General features: G+C 37.1%; 1 protein-coding gene across 4 annotated transcripts in view; it reads left to right on the top strand.

The window, feature by feature from the left end:
• Positions 1-14416, top strand: part of SATB2 (SATB homeobox 2) — a 203489-nt gene that overhangs the window by 26647 nt on the left and 162426 nt on the right. For all 4 annotated transcript variants that reach the window (XM_055573034.1, XM_055573035.1, XM_055573033.1 and 1 more), the window contains one exon: positions 69-245. In XM_055573034.1, the coding sequence (XP_055429009.1) occupies positions 69-245 (177 nt within the window). The remainder of the gene's footprint in view (positions 1-68; positions 246-14416) is intronic.

The raw sequence follows: 14416 nt of genomic DNA, 5'->3' as shown, positions 1-14416 counted from the left end.
TTCTTATGATGGTGACTGGGATTTGCTTTGTAATGTTTGTGTTTTGCTCTTGAATTTTGTCCCCGCAGGTTTGATGATTCCTGTCTTTTGTGTGGTGGAGCAGTTGGACGGCTCTCTTGAATATGACAACAGGGAAGAGCATGCTGAGTTCGTCCTGGTTCGCAAAGACGTGCTTTTCAGCCAGCTGGTGGAGACTGCGCTCCTGGCCCTGGGCTACTCCCACAGCTCAGCGGCGCAAGCACAAGGTATTCTCCCATCTCCTTCTCCTCCCCGTGCCTCAGGCATGTCGTGATTTGAGGAAGAGTATGTGCCCCGAAATAATTCTCCAAACAGGGATTGGAGGAGAATGGTCACATTTAGCGTCTTTCCCAAACAGTAGACAGCAGAATGTTTCATGGAGAATCTTGTTCTCTGGTTGCTTTGGGAAGCATTTGACCAGCACCTCTAGAGCCACCAAAATCATTTCATTTTGCCGTTTGCATTTCAAAGTGGTCATCATAGAGAGTTTTTTTTTTTTTTTTTTTTTTTTTTGCGTTGATAGCTCTCTTATTTTCTCTAAGTCCCCAAATCAGTATTCTCAGAGTACTCAGACATTTGACTCCTAACTTATCCAAACTTTAATATGTGATTTATAAGGTTTCAGTTTTCTAAGTTTATTCACTGCTTTGGGCCTGCAGCTTTTGTACTTTATGATCAGTTTTTAAATAGAAAAAAAAATAAATGTATGCCTCTCGTATATTGTACTTTTGTATCTTTGAAAGCCTGTCTGTAGTTCTCTGGTCCAGTCATTTAAAAAATGCTCAGTGTCTCAGTGATCAATTCATTTTACTGATTTAATAAATATTAAATTTGCTTCATTATTTCACTGTGAATTGTACAGCACTAGGGACCTCATTGTGGACTGGTGTTGCCCATTGTTCTTTTATGCCAAATAATTGACAAAACATATAACAAAAATATCCCCAAACCTGAAGAATAGAAAAACAAATTTTTGACCCAATAGAATGATATTTGTGCCAGAATGAGTGAATTGTATAGATTATGATAAAGGCTATAACTAAAGGACAGAAGCATATGACTTTCTGGTTTTATTCCATATAGTAATTTCTATCCTTACTTAACATTTGTGTATGTGCTATCGATTTTTGCTACTTTTTCCGATGAATTCCTCCTCATATACTTCCTAAGAACTGTTGGTACAATCCTCTATTTATTTAGAGAAGGAAACGAGAGATTAAGCAGTTTATAAAAAGTTACAAAATACGGTGACCAAGGACATGGGATTTAAACTCCCAAGCTCTTGACTCTGAATTTGTAAGCAGATTATTACTTTAAAAATTTTTTTAAAATTAAATATTCAAATTATATCTTGATTCTACCATCTGAAACCAACCCATCGACAGGAGATTAGGAATGTTTTCCCAAGACTCTGGGTTACTGTGAGTTGAAGTGCATGCTGAATCTCTCCACTTGGCCTGTCCGGGTGCAGCGATACATACTGCTGAATCGTAGAGTCCACTGCTTTCAAAGCAGCATGATAAAGGATGATTCATTTCCTTCTTGTGTGAGGGATTCAAGATTTGATCCCGAGCAAATTGCACACTGGGCACCATTGCTTTTATTGCGTGCTATGTGCCCAAATGAAAGAAAAGAATCCCCCCTTCTTCCCCCCCCATAAACTTTTCATGCCATTTTAGGGATATTTTCTCTGAAAGTAAAGGTCATTGTATCCCACTGCTTGCATCCTGGTGTGCCAGCTTCCTGTTTGACAGGGCCATCCATCTCAGTTAGCACGGCTGCTCAACGCGCCGTGAGCTCACATGTGGAGCACAGAGCACTAAGTGGCCAAGATTTGATTTTTGGCACATGCTCAGGGCAGGGGCTCTCAGGAAATTTGCACGAGGGAGCCACACGGTTCCATTCAGTGATGTGTACTGAGAGTTCTACTCACCAAGATGAGATCCACTAGTAAGAAATATGGTCCATAGTGGAGGGTTAAAGAGGAAAAAAGCCAAAAGCGAATATTGGTTTCCCCTAAGTTTTTGAAAATGGTGGTTAAAAATGACCAAATATTACACTTTGTAAAAGTTGAATCAACATCCTGAAGGTGCTCTAGATTGCAGATATAATTTATTTTGTAGGTAATGAAGGTATTATCTCTAGGTCCTGTACTATAATTTCACAGAGGAGAAAAGAAATCACAGTTCATTTATTTTATTTTAGATTGCTGATCTCTGTTTTGGGCAAATGGAAAAACTTAGAATTGTTTATTTTGAAATAAATGTATTAGATCCTTGTTGTCATTCAGATCATCACATGTATGCAGTTTGTGGCACATTTATTAATATTATAGACCAAACAGTGCATGATAAGACAGATCATTCACATGCTGGAGAAACAGCAGAGCAGGAGGAAGCTAGAAAAGGACGCAGAACAAAATGTGATTGGCTATTCAAGGCCTGAGGTTTTATATGTCTAGTTTTCTGTTTTGTTCTGGTTTTATTTGTTTGTTAGTTTAGGTAATTCTCTCAAGATGGAGAAGTCATTGGGTGACCTCCTAGCAAGTGCGTTTGTGGCAGAGAAACAGTGTTTCTGAACCTCTTCTTCCTGTGTTGGAGAAGTTGGGCCAAACTAAACTGCAGGGAGAGCTGGTTTCTTGAGCCTATTTTTACAAAGTTAGACTCTTGAAACATGATTTTTCATTTTGACATGGCCAGAAAAGAGCTTCAGTAATTGAATTAGAATAGTATTCAGATTGTCTTTAAAAGAGAAAATACATCAGCAATGTTGTTATTTTCAAGTGACACTCATGTTCCAATGTCAAGGCCGCACACCCATGCTCTTGTAAGCGTGTTGTTGTTGTTTAGTCACTCAGTTGTGTCCAGCTCTTGGACACCCCATGCACTGTAGACCACCAGGCTCCTTGTCCATGGGATTTCCCAGGCAGGAATACTAGAGTGGGTTGCTCTTTCCTTCTCCAGGGGATCTTCCAGGCCCAGGGATGGAATCTGTGTCTCCTGCATTGCATGTGGATTCTTTACCACTGAGTCATCTGGGAAGCATTCTAGTGAGCATAGCATAGTCAGTTTCTTTTTCTGAGAGGTCATTCCCTCCAGGTGAGCTGAAGTTTTTTTAATAAAGAATATTTTCTTATAAAGGATGATAGAAAATCTACTAAAATGTAATTCAAGAGTTTCTAATCCAACCCTTCCCCTCCCCATTTTATGGTAACCGTTTTTATTTGAAGCCAGGTATTTAGACCCAAGAGAGGATAAGAGCACAAGATATCATAAACCATGGGCATTAGGCTTTTTATTGACCCAAACCCTCCAGTTTCCAGAACATATGCCATTAACTTTCTGTGATTCTCAAGGATATGAGATGCAGGATTCATCTGACCAGCTGTTTTGCATATGCAAAAAGCCTAAAGATGGCAAGCTCTTTGCTTTTCCCAGAATAGGTAGCCTTAAGAACAACCGGCACGTTTTATGTTATATGCTGAACTATGAGTCAATGTATGTGGATCAAAAGTAGCTTCCAGTCTTTTGGAAGAGGAGTGTTAACCTAGGGAACGCTATGCAGTAACCCTCCCCCTCTAAAGCATCACTCCTTTCATTGGTCTTTCTTGTTCCTTTTCATCCTTTCAGTTTTGCTCCACAAGGCTTTTGGTAATAGCCGTGGACCTCTCCACATGGTCAAGAGAGTTCTTTATCCTACTGATTATGTAGCTATTCACACTTGCAAGGTAGATGGTGGACTCTGGGAGGTGGCAGTGATGGCAACACGGTTCCTTCCTGTGTACATTTGATTAACTTGTAAATGGATATCTTTTCTCTCTCCTGCTTCCTATTTAAAATTTATTTTTGAACTTTATAATAAAATTTATTTTTGACTAGAAAATTTTATTTAAGAACAAACATGCAGAAAAATAAATAAGCAAAAATCCTTTCTGGCTGGTTTTTTTTGGGGGTGGGTCATGAGTATGTAAAAGTTACGAGTTCAGAGGAAGCGTATCAGTCACCATGTTTTCTTATGTGTATTGGAATGGTTAAATGCATGTGCAGTGTGTGCTTAGTTGCTCAGTTGTGTCCAACTCTTTGTGACTCCATATACTGTAGCCTGTCAGGCGGCTCTGTCCATGGAATCTTCCAGGCAAGAAGAGTGGGTTGCCATTTCCTACTACAGGGAAATTAAATGTGTATGGCTGTTTAAAATGACATTTTTAAAAGGTGACACAAAAAATGCATTTAATGTAATTTGAATCAAGCAGAGTGCCAAATATAGTATCAATGATATAAAATTCTACTTATATGTATAGGAAAAGACAAAGAAAATATATGAAAATATCAATTGGGTGGGTTGTGTGATTACATGGGATTTTCTTCTTTTTCCAATCAGAAAAAAATGTAAGTATGAAATTCTACTTCCTCTATGAATTCTTCTCTGAATAAGGGGGAAGTTGTTAATTTATCCATAGGTGTGAAAACTTGTATATGATATAGATACATTATTTCCATTGTCTTTTTCAGTTTCAGATTAAAAAAGCAAAAAGCAATAAGTCATTAATGGGCCCCTGTGATGTATAAAATAAGGGTTTTTTTAAATTTATTAAAGTATAGTTGATGTACAAAGGTTTCTTGGAGTTTTAATAGTACAAGGTAACATAAATTGGGCAATTACTGTTTGCCAGACACTATTCTAAGAGATTTACATGTACTCACTTATTTAATTCTCGCAACAGCTCTTGAAGTAACTTAAATGTTTCCCATTTCATAGATGAGGAACTGAGGCAGGTAAAGAGAGGGAAATAACTTTCCTTGGGGCACAGGACTAGTGGGTGGAAGAGCCGAAATCTGAAGCCTAGTTAAATACCTCCTGAGTCAGATGCCTCAACCATAGGTTTGTCCAGTGACAGCCCTGATCACTGGAAATGTAGAGTCAGGGTAGGAGTCCATTCTTATTTAATTCTTGTTCTTTTACTTTTTGGACATAAGGCCTAAAAGGCAAGACTTTTAGATTTGGATTACTCTTACATAATGATTTTATTTATTTTGTGATGATTACATATATTCAATAATGATAAATTATATATAATTTACTTCCATAATGAAATGTACAGAAATATTTCTTCAAGATAACTGAGACAGATTTCATTAAAAACAAGAGCCTCACAAAATTGTTTATTGACGCCAACTCCTAAAACTATAAAGAGGGCCTGTAGTAGGTATGTGGACTTCCCAGGTGGCTGAGTAAAGAATCCACCTGCAATGCAAGAGACACAGGAGATGTGGGTTTGAGCCCTGGGGTCGCGAGGGTTCCCTGGTGGAGGGCATGGCAACCCACTCCAGCATTCTTGCCTGGAGAATCCCATGGACAGAGGAGCCTGGCGGGCTGCAGTCCACAGGGTCACAAAGAGTTGGACATGCCTGAGCGACTAAGCACACATGTACATGGTAAGTTACATAATTCAAATATACATTTCTTTCTTATGAAGCTAAAATGATTCCTGATATGCAAGTAAAGCATATTTCTCAGCAATTCTCAATGAGCATGAAACACCTACTGTGTATTAGTCGTTCTAGGTTCTGGGGAAAAAGAACTGGAAAAAACATCTTGCTTTCATGGAGCTTATACAAGAAAAGTTCAGTATATGGATTTCTAGTTGATTTTTGCCTTCTGAGCTCAGAAACATTGGATATTGAGGCTCAGAGAATAGAGATGCATATAAAATTTGTTTACTGGTTGGTGCTAATTTTTAACTAAATGTTTATTTTCTTCCTGAAAAACACTTGAGAATATCTCTTCTTCTTGTTAGCTTTTGGAAATAGATGTTGAGGTGGTAAATATGGGTTACAATTTCTAGGAAATCCTTACTTGGTTTTACTAAGGAAAGCTATTTATTTGTCTCTTCTGTCCATTGTTGTCTTCATTTAAAAAGCAGCCCTAATGTTGGCTTTGCTTTTCTTTTAGCCGTACAGCTAGGTATGTGGGATCTTAGTTCCCCTACCAGGAATTGAACCCATGCCCTTTGCAGTGGAAGTGCGGCATCTCAACCACTGGGTCATCGGCGAAGTCCTTGGCTTTGATTTTTATTGGTGAAACTCTTCTGTTCTCACAGGCCCATTTCTTCAGAACACAAGGGTGGCACTAGTGGTAGGCATTTAGTTAATGTTAGAAGAATGAACAAATGAAGATATTTATTACCCTGGAGAAACATGCATTCTTAAAAAGTATCAGTTTACTGTCTTTAATTATTAGATTTGGACTCATGAACTGGAAGTCATTTTGTTTTCTTAGAGTGATACATAGCACAATGGGAAGTTGGTAGGAATGCCGTAAATATTTTTTGAACATTTTTTAAGGTTCATTTTTGCTAAACTGTTTTCATAAGGAATTTTTATGTGTATATGAAGTTGTGTGTGAAGTTGGTTCCCATTCATTAACTTGCTGTTTTCATCAGAAGTGAAGTATAATTTGACTCCTTGTGAAAGTGTGAAAGGGTTAGTTGCTCAGTTGCCTGACTCTGCTATTCAGGGACTATAGCCTACCAGGCTCCTGCCTGACTCTGCTATTCAGGGACTATAGCCTACCAGGCTCCTCAGTCCATGGGATTTTCCAGGCAAGAATACTGGAGTGGGTAGCCATTCCCTTCTCCAGGGGATCTTCCCAACCCATTGATCGAACCTGGGTCTTGTGCATTGTAGGCAGAGTTTTTACTGTCTGAGCCACCTGGGAAGCCCCCAGTTTGACTACTTCTTGTTCAGCTATTACCATTTGTAGATTATCCCATGTCATCATTCCATAGTGATGTTTTGGCTATGCTTGGTGTGGCCAAACATTCCAATCATAACTGTTAGACTCAAAGAGGTAGTTATTCAAAGGGTACCTAGGGGATTGCTGGCATCTAAATTATTCTGATCAGAACTTAGAGATATTGTGTCAGTGTTTACGTAGACCTCATCTGTTTGAAGGCATTGTATGAAGGGAGAATAATTTCAGCTTACGAACGATAAACAATGATAAGAATATACAGAATAAGATTTAAAACCAGAGCAGTGAGAATATTTATATAAACAGGAATGGAATGGTATTACTTTATATTTTATGTTATATAAAATAAATGTTATTTTATATATATTATTCCTTTATTATCATATACTTACTAGTGGGTTAGTTCTATAACATAACACATATTGGAAAAACTTTACATACAATACACTTTCATATATAATGCATACAGAGTTGAGAGTGTATTAAATACTCGTGAGCTCATCATCTAGGATCAACAATTAACAATTTATAGTCGATTTTGTTTCATCTGTGCTTCTACCCATTCTTACCTCTCTCCCACTGGATTATTTGAAATAATCCTAGATGTAATATTTTGTCCATAAATATTTTACTGTCTTTTAAAGACTATTTTAAAAACATAACTACAAGTGTGATGCCTAAAAATAAAAGATAATAATTCCTTAATGTAAAATATCCAGTCAAGGTTCAAATTTTTCTAATTTTTTATATCTATATGTATATATTTTTAGTGTTTGTTTATTCAAATTAGAGCCATACAAATCTACATACTGTATTTGGTTGATGTGTATCTTAAGTCTTTGAATCTATGGGTTTCTCATTCTCTTAAATTTAAAACTTACATTTGCTGCTTTAATTCAGAATTATTTTTATTTTGCTAAACTTAATGAAAACCCCAATTCTATAAATGTAAATATTATGATTTCAAATAAAAAATTAATAAGCTTAATCATGACCTTGGACAGGAATTCAGAAAAATCACTTTTTTGAGACACAGAGAAAGAATGATTAAAAGACATATGTTGTCTAAAGCTGAAAGGTTTTTCATGCTCTGAAAGTTTGACATTCTCCCTACTGAAAATGTTTTAAATGATCTCTTGCCTTGTCTGTCTTAGTTTCTTTCTTTGGTTCACTCTCTCTCTTTTTTTCCCACTTTTTCTTCTTTAATTAAACACTCATGTTTGGGAGACTCTCAGAAGTTTTTTCTTTATAAGGGCAATGTTGGAAAAAAGGTGCATATTTAGAAATTTTAGGCCTTGGAGCAAACTTTTAACAAACAAGCTGCTTTTTACAAAATTCTGTGGCTCTCAAAAAAGAGCTAAGAAAGCTACCCAAAATTGCTGTTAACCATGTTTCAACCCTCATTAGAGCTGGATGGACCAAAATGTAAAACACTGGCTGGGCTGACACAAATCTCTAACAAGCCCCCATGCTCTTCCCTCCTCTACTATGTAAAATTAAGAATTCATGTATATGTGTGTGCATATACATTTATTCACCGGCACATAGCAAAACCTGAAGCACTACTTTATCACTAAATGCTAGGGGAAGAATAATGCTTATCTTACTTCTTTGTCTATTGTATACTTAAAAATGAATATCTAATATGTGTTTATAGTTCTGTATTTCTAATTTTTGTTTATATTGTCATAAGTGTTATTTAAAATATATAAAAATATATTTATGGCTCATTTAAAGGTCAGCTGATGGAATTGTTGTGTGTATGTAAATTTGTAGAGAGTGAAGACCCTGTCCAATTTGATTTGCAGAATGCCTAGCTGTTAAGTAGGAAGTGTTTGATAAAAAGTGTTAAGGGCAGTGAATTAAAAAAAAAAAAAAAAATCTGATCTCACTTGACACCTGACCTTGAAATTTTTGCCAGAATATCCAGTGGAAAAAATCATTATTAGTGGAAATAATTCATTAAAGACAAAACTAGCTCATTATTTTCTCTATTATGAGGGATAGGTTTAGCAATGTTTGCAGTTATGTTTTATTTGGGGCAGTTGGTCATGGTGACCATTAGCTTTGATGCATTTTTTAAACTGCTTAAAATCCTTCTTTTTGCAGTTTGGGCATTAATGCCTTTGACCTGGAAGGGAGTGATCATCTTAGTTCTGCGTTTTGGCATTCATATAAAATGATCCAGGTTAAAGAGATTGACCCACAGTGATATACAACTTTTATTTAATAATTAAAGTATGTCCCATTAAAAATATATAGCTTTTGAGGAGCCATGAGTAGGAAACCTACCATCTAAAATTGGTGATACTCTGATACAATTTATATTGTGTTTAATTTTTTATTCTATTCCCTTCAAAAGTATAACTGTCATTTACTAACGTATAGATTTAAAATACAGGGTAGTCATTTGCTGAAGACCCACTCTTTTTGTGCTTTAAGAAGATGCAGTAGCAATTCTGTGAAAGGAACTCATTTGGTAAAAAGCACATTCATAAATGATACAATAGACAGTGCTGTTACCTTTTGTGTAGATCCTTTATATTTAATGCTTTTCATTGATAACAATTCTCAGTCTTGATGCTATACCAATCATATTTAATAAAGTCTATTTTGACATTCATGATAGACAGTAAAAAATCCTTGGCCATAGACATTTTGTAATATTCAAATACTTTTTAAAAACTTTCTTTTTTCCATTTTTAATCTGGATAAGAGCTCTGTCATCTAATTCTTATAATTTCAGTTAATTCTTTGTGTAATTGTGAAATTTCAGAACTGTAGTTCCTTTTACTTCTAAAATTCATATGCATTTTACATTTATACTTTGTCCAAATTTTCTCAGATACAATATAATTGTATTTAAAAATTTTTATGGGATATAAACTCTGCAACAAACTCTTCATTCATTGCGTAGTGTCAGTTGGTGGGAAGTTTATTTGTAATGTATGTAGGCACCTTGGCACGGAAAAGGAGCCCTGCGGTGTCAGGGACCTCTTCTGTCTGCTGTGTGACAGAGCTCAGCAGTGGTTGTGGGAGGCAGGCTTGCGGAACAAGCATGCAGTTGACCGTTTGGTCACTCATGAGCTCCTTGGTTTGGTTTCTGAGGTGCCATATAGATTTCACATGATTGTGATGAGCATTTAAAATTCAGTGCTTTGAAAAGCAATGTTTTTGTTGTTTTGGAGTTTTTTGATAGTAGCTTTGAGAGCTCTAAAGAGTCTTACATCAAGGTTCTACTTGCTCAAAAGCAGTAACTAGCAAGATTATTTGTGTGTCAGTGCGGAAACAAAGGTTTTTCCCTGTCTGCCCCTGTTTGGTTTGAAGAAATGTCACCCAGGACAGAAGAGCAAATCTGCGCTACTGTTTTACAAGCTAGTTACTCAGGTTGGAAAAGATCGCTGCAGGCTATATGCAAATAGACAGTGCCCAGGGTTTCTCTCAGCTTCCAGCTCCAGCTCGTCAGAGAAATGCATCAAACATATATTTTCTGTCAGTTTTGTAAATCAAAGAATGAAATGCTGGAATGCTCATAGCACAGTCAAACCTCTGTCCTCAATGATGTGGCTCTACAAGGCCTAATAATCTCCCAGGTGAAAATCTGGGCCCACCATCCTGGGAGCCAAGTTAAGAGGACAGTCTGTTCTTATCAAATGCTTTGATCAGTTTTACCGACTTAAGGTGATGGTTCTTGAGAATATCTGCTCCAGAGCCAGAATAATAGATACAAAATTCAAGTGTCATGTTTTATTATTATGAATACAGTGCTTCCTTAAGGGAAGGGGGAAGTTTCTTTGAAAGGGGGTCTCCTTTAGATACTCTGCAAGGGAAAAGAGAGATTAGAATTATTTGGAAAGGAAGTACTTTATTAAGATCTTAAGTCTTTTAGAGCATGATTGGAAGAAGTGTAGCTGAGTTTTACTGCGCCCCTTTTATGGAGAGGAACACAATGCAGAAATTTTTGTTTATTGTTGTTATTGTCATTTTTGTTATTTTGTTTATTTGCTCAGTCATGACCAACTCTTCTGTGACACCATGGACTGTAGCCCTGCCAGGCTTCTCTGTCCATGGGATTTCCCAGGCAAGAATACTAGAGTGGGTAGCCATTCCCTTCTTCAGAGACAATGCAGACACTTTTGAAGATTATACCTTAGTTTTGTGGCTCTCTCACACACTGTATCATTCATTCACTTAACAAATATTTCTTGAGTGCCTATTATGTGCCAGGCATTGTTCTAGGTGTTGAGGGCACAGCAAAGAACCAAACATGTAATGCCTCTGCTGTCAAGATACATTCCAGTAAGGGAGATAGAGAACTATAAATATATAAAAAAATGTTAAGTAGGACCTGGCAATAAATTAATGCATATGTTGATCCTATTTTCCCCATCTTGTCTAGAAGGAAGTTTTGGCAAATTTAAACTTGTGGAAAGTAGCCATTTGGCCAGAACAGAATTGAAGCTTTTGAATGGGGTTTGAGGATTAAAAATAAAATGATGTAGGTGCCTAAAAGGGTAAGCCTCAGTTTTCTGAAAAATTCACCTATTTGGACTATTCATGTTTGGAATAGGACAAATGAATACATCAAAATTAGCTTAGATTAAGCCATAGTTTAGTTTTTGTGAGGGAAATTGAAACGTATGGAATAGACATGCTATGAATATATTTAATAAAAATATTATTAACTAATTATTAACTAATATGAAGTACTGCTGCTGCTGCTAAGTCGCTTCAGTTGTGTCCAACTCTGTGCGACCCCATATATGACAGTCTACCAGGCTCCTCCGTCCCTGGGATTCTCCAGGCAAGAACACTGGAGTGGGTTGCCATTTCCTTTTCCAATGCATGAAAGTGAAAAGTGAAAGTGAAGTCGCCCAGTCACATCCAACTCTTCACCACCCTGTGGACTGCAGCCTACCAGGCTCCTCCATCCATGGGATTTTCCAGGCAAGAGTACTGGAGTGGGTTGCCATTGCCTTCTCCGATATGAAGCACTAATATTTATTTAATGCTTCTTATACACCAGATACAGTTCTAGGTGCTTCACATGTAGTCTCTCATTCAGTCCTCATAATAACTCCTATGAAATACATGATATAATTGCCCACAATTTACCAATGAGGAAACTGACATTCAAAGAGGTAAGTAGCATGGCTGACGCCAAAAATTGGCTGCATAGAATGTGTACTTAACCAATTTCACCCTCTGTGGCATTATATTTCTAGTCTGCCAATTTAGTTTATAATTCAAACTAATAGTAACTCTATTTTACAGGCATAAACCAAAGATTGACATTTTGGAATTGGTAACTGAACATATACATGTTTAAATTGAGCAGGGAGCTTGTTATGAGTCTAAATAACAAAATTGAACTTGCTGTCTTGGGATGGCATTTTATGAGAACTTATTTGTGAGACTCCCATTTTTGTATATCTAAGCTCTTTACAAACTTATAAATTAAAAAAACAACTTTTTCTAATAACAAACCCAATAACAAACTAGTGCTTGTTAATTATAGAAAACTAAAAAAATGCAGAAAAAGGAAAAAGACACCACCCACACGTCAGACCAGTGACCAAGAAATAAATGTAGGTAACATTTTAAGGCACTCTTCTTTAGTTATCTCTCTTTGGTCACTAAGTCGTGTCTGACTCTTGCGACCCCATGGACTGTAGCCTGCCAGTCTCCTCTGTCCTTGGGATTGTCCAGGCAAGAATACTGGAGTGGATTGCCATTTCCTTCTCCAGGGGATCTTTTGTTATAGTGCAGGGCATTTTTAAAAATAGTTGAGGTCACATATGCAATATTTTCATCTGTGGTTCATTTAATATTATAATATATAATTTGCATATTCTTTATTATTATTTCTAATATCATATAATAGTGAAGTTTTGGTTTTCAAAGCGAATATGAAAGATTTATCTTCTTTTTATGATCTGGAAGGATTTAGGAGTGGTCAATAAATTAGGAGGTGTTAAGTACAGATACTGTGTCTAGGCCATGCTGGACCATCAGAGTGACCAGCTCTACTGTTCATGTGACAATGTAGATACCCTTTGAGAATGTTTTTTCCTAGGTTAGTTCATTGCAGTGACTTCCTTGGCAATCCAGTGGTTAAGATTCCACCCTTTGAATTTAGGGAGTGAGGGTTTGATTCTGGTCTGGGAGCCAAGATCCTGCATACTATGAGGCCAAAAAAAAAAAAAAAAGTTTATTGTAGGTGTTTTGGCATTGACCTCCTTTCTTTCTTACCTCTGCCTTGTGGTAAAGAGTTAAGTTTTTTAATGTGGGAGAAAAGTTAAAAGACATTGTGTCATTCAGGAAACCTTAGTTAATTGATTGCATATTTTGTTTTTATAATAGTCTCGTTCTTGCCACATTTTGGTCTTTCTCCTCTTTAAAAAACACATACGCAGCATTGTGTGGGTTAGTATACTGAGTGCTTACCAGTTTCACAATGACAATCCTGTGTTAACAATGTCCCTTGGCCCAGGCATTAATAAATGATGACAGTTTGTCTGTTTTTTAGCCTCTGGTTTTTGCTCTGTGCAGTAGATGGAGATGTTCTGAAAGAGTCATTGGGGGAAACTCTTAGGGAAGGTTTTTCCTGTGTTTGAATTGACTGAGCGTGGCTCACACTTGGAGGTAGGAATTTGTCAGACAAATCATGAAAGCTCCCAGGCTTGCAGGAGCAGTGGGTGGTAATCCCTTTTTGGTGGTTTGTTTCTAGAGGACCTCAGATCCTACTGGGCATGGGAACGAGATGATGCTCTCTGTCTCCTTTCTGTATTTTATAGTTCTAAAACTGACCTGGCTTATTTCCTTAGTGTTCTCTGTAGCTTAGCAGGTGTCAGATGGTCCTAGTTAGAAGTCAGATGGCCTCCTACCCTGCACCCTTTCCTAGCAGGGTCAAGGTACCATTCCCATCATCTCCCTTTTGTGTGCTTTTCTGGAATCATTCAGCTCACGCTGAGGTCTGTCTGTCGGCATCACTCTGTTCCTATGTGATTATGTTGGTGGCCCTTGGATATAGAGAAGTATTTGCATGTGTGTGTGCTAAGTCACTTCAGTCATGTCTGACTCTTTGTGACCCTATGGATTGTAACCCACCAGGCTTCTCTGTCCATGGGATTCTCCAGGCAAGAATACTGGAGTGGGTTGCCACCCCCTCCTCTAGGGCATCTTCTCAACCAAGGGATCAAATCTGCTTCTCTTACGTTTCTCTACCACTTGTGCCACCTGGGAAGCTCAGAGAGAAGTATTTGCTTTCAACAAATATTTAGGTGGGTTTTCATAATGGGCATAGCAAAGATTGGTCAGGATTTATGTAACCCAGGTTATCTATAAAAATGTACTCATGTGACCAAAAATATCGATTCATGGAGTTTAGTTAAGAAACCAGTGTTTTCTTATATCTTACATAATACAATGTTATAATTTGCTGCTATTTTCCTTTTTTTACTTGTAACCCCTGGTGGATATTAAAATGTACCCATTTGCAGTTTAAACAAACAGAATTAAAATCAGTAATGTTTTTTGTGTCTTAACTTATTAAAGGGAAGTTTCCTGTTGTGATTAATAAGATTATAAATTTTGTCCAAGTCTCTCAGCAGAACTAATTCAGCCAGGTAAATGAAAAAAAAAA

The sequence above is a fragment of the Bubalus kerabau genome, chromosome 3, assembly GCF_029407905.1.
Source record: "Bubalus kerabau isolate K-KA32 ecotype Philippines breed swamp buffalo chromosome 3, PCC_UOA_SB_1v2, whole genome shotgun sequence".
Classification (NCBI taxonomy): domain Eukaryota; kingdom Metazoa; phylum Chordata; class Mammalia; order Artiodactyla; family Bovidae; genus Bubalus; species Bubalus kerabau.
The sequence above is the reverse complement of the archived record's forward strand: the minus strand, read 5'-3'. Positions and strand labels throughout refer to the sequence as shown.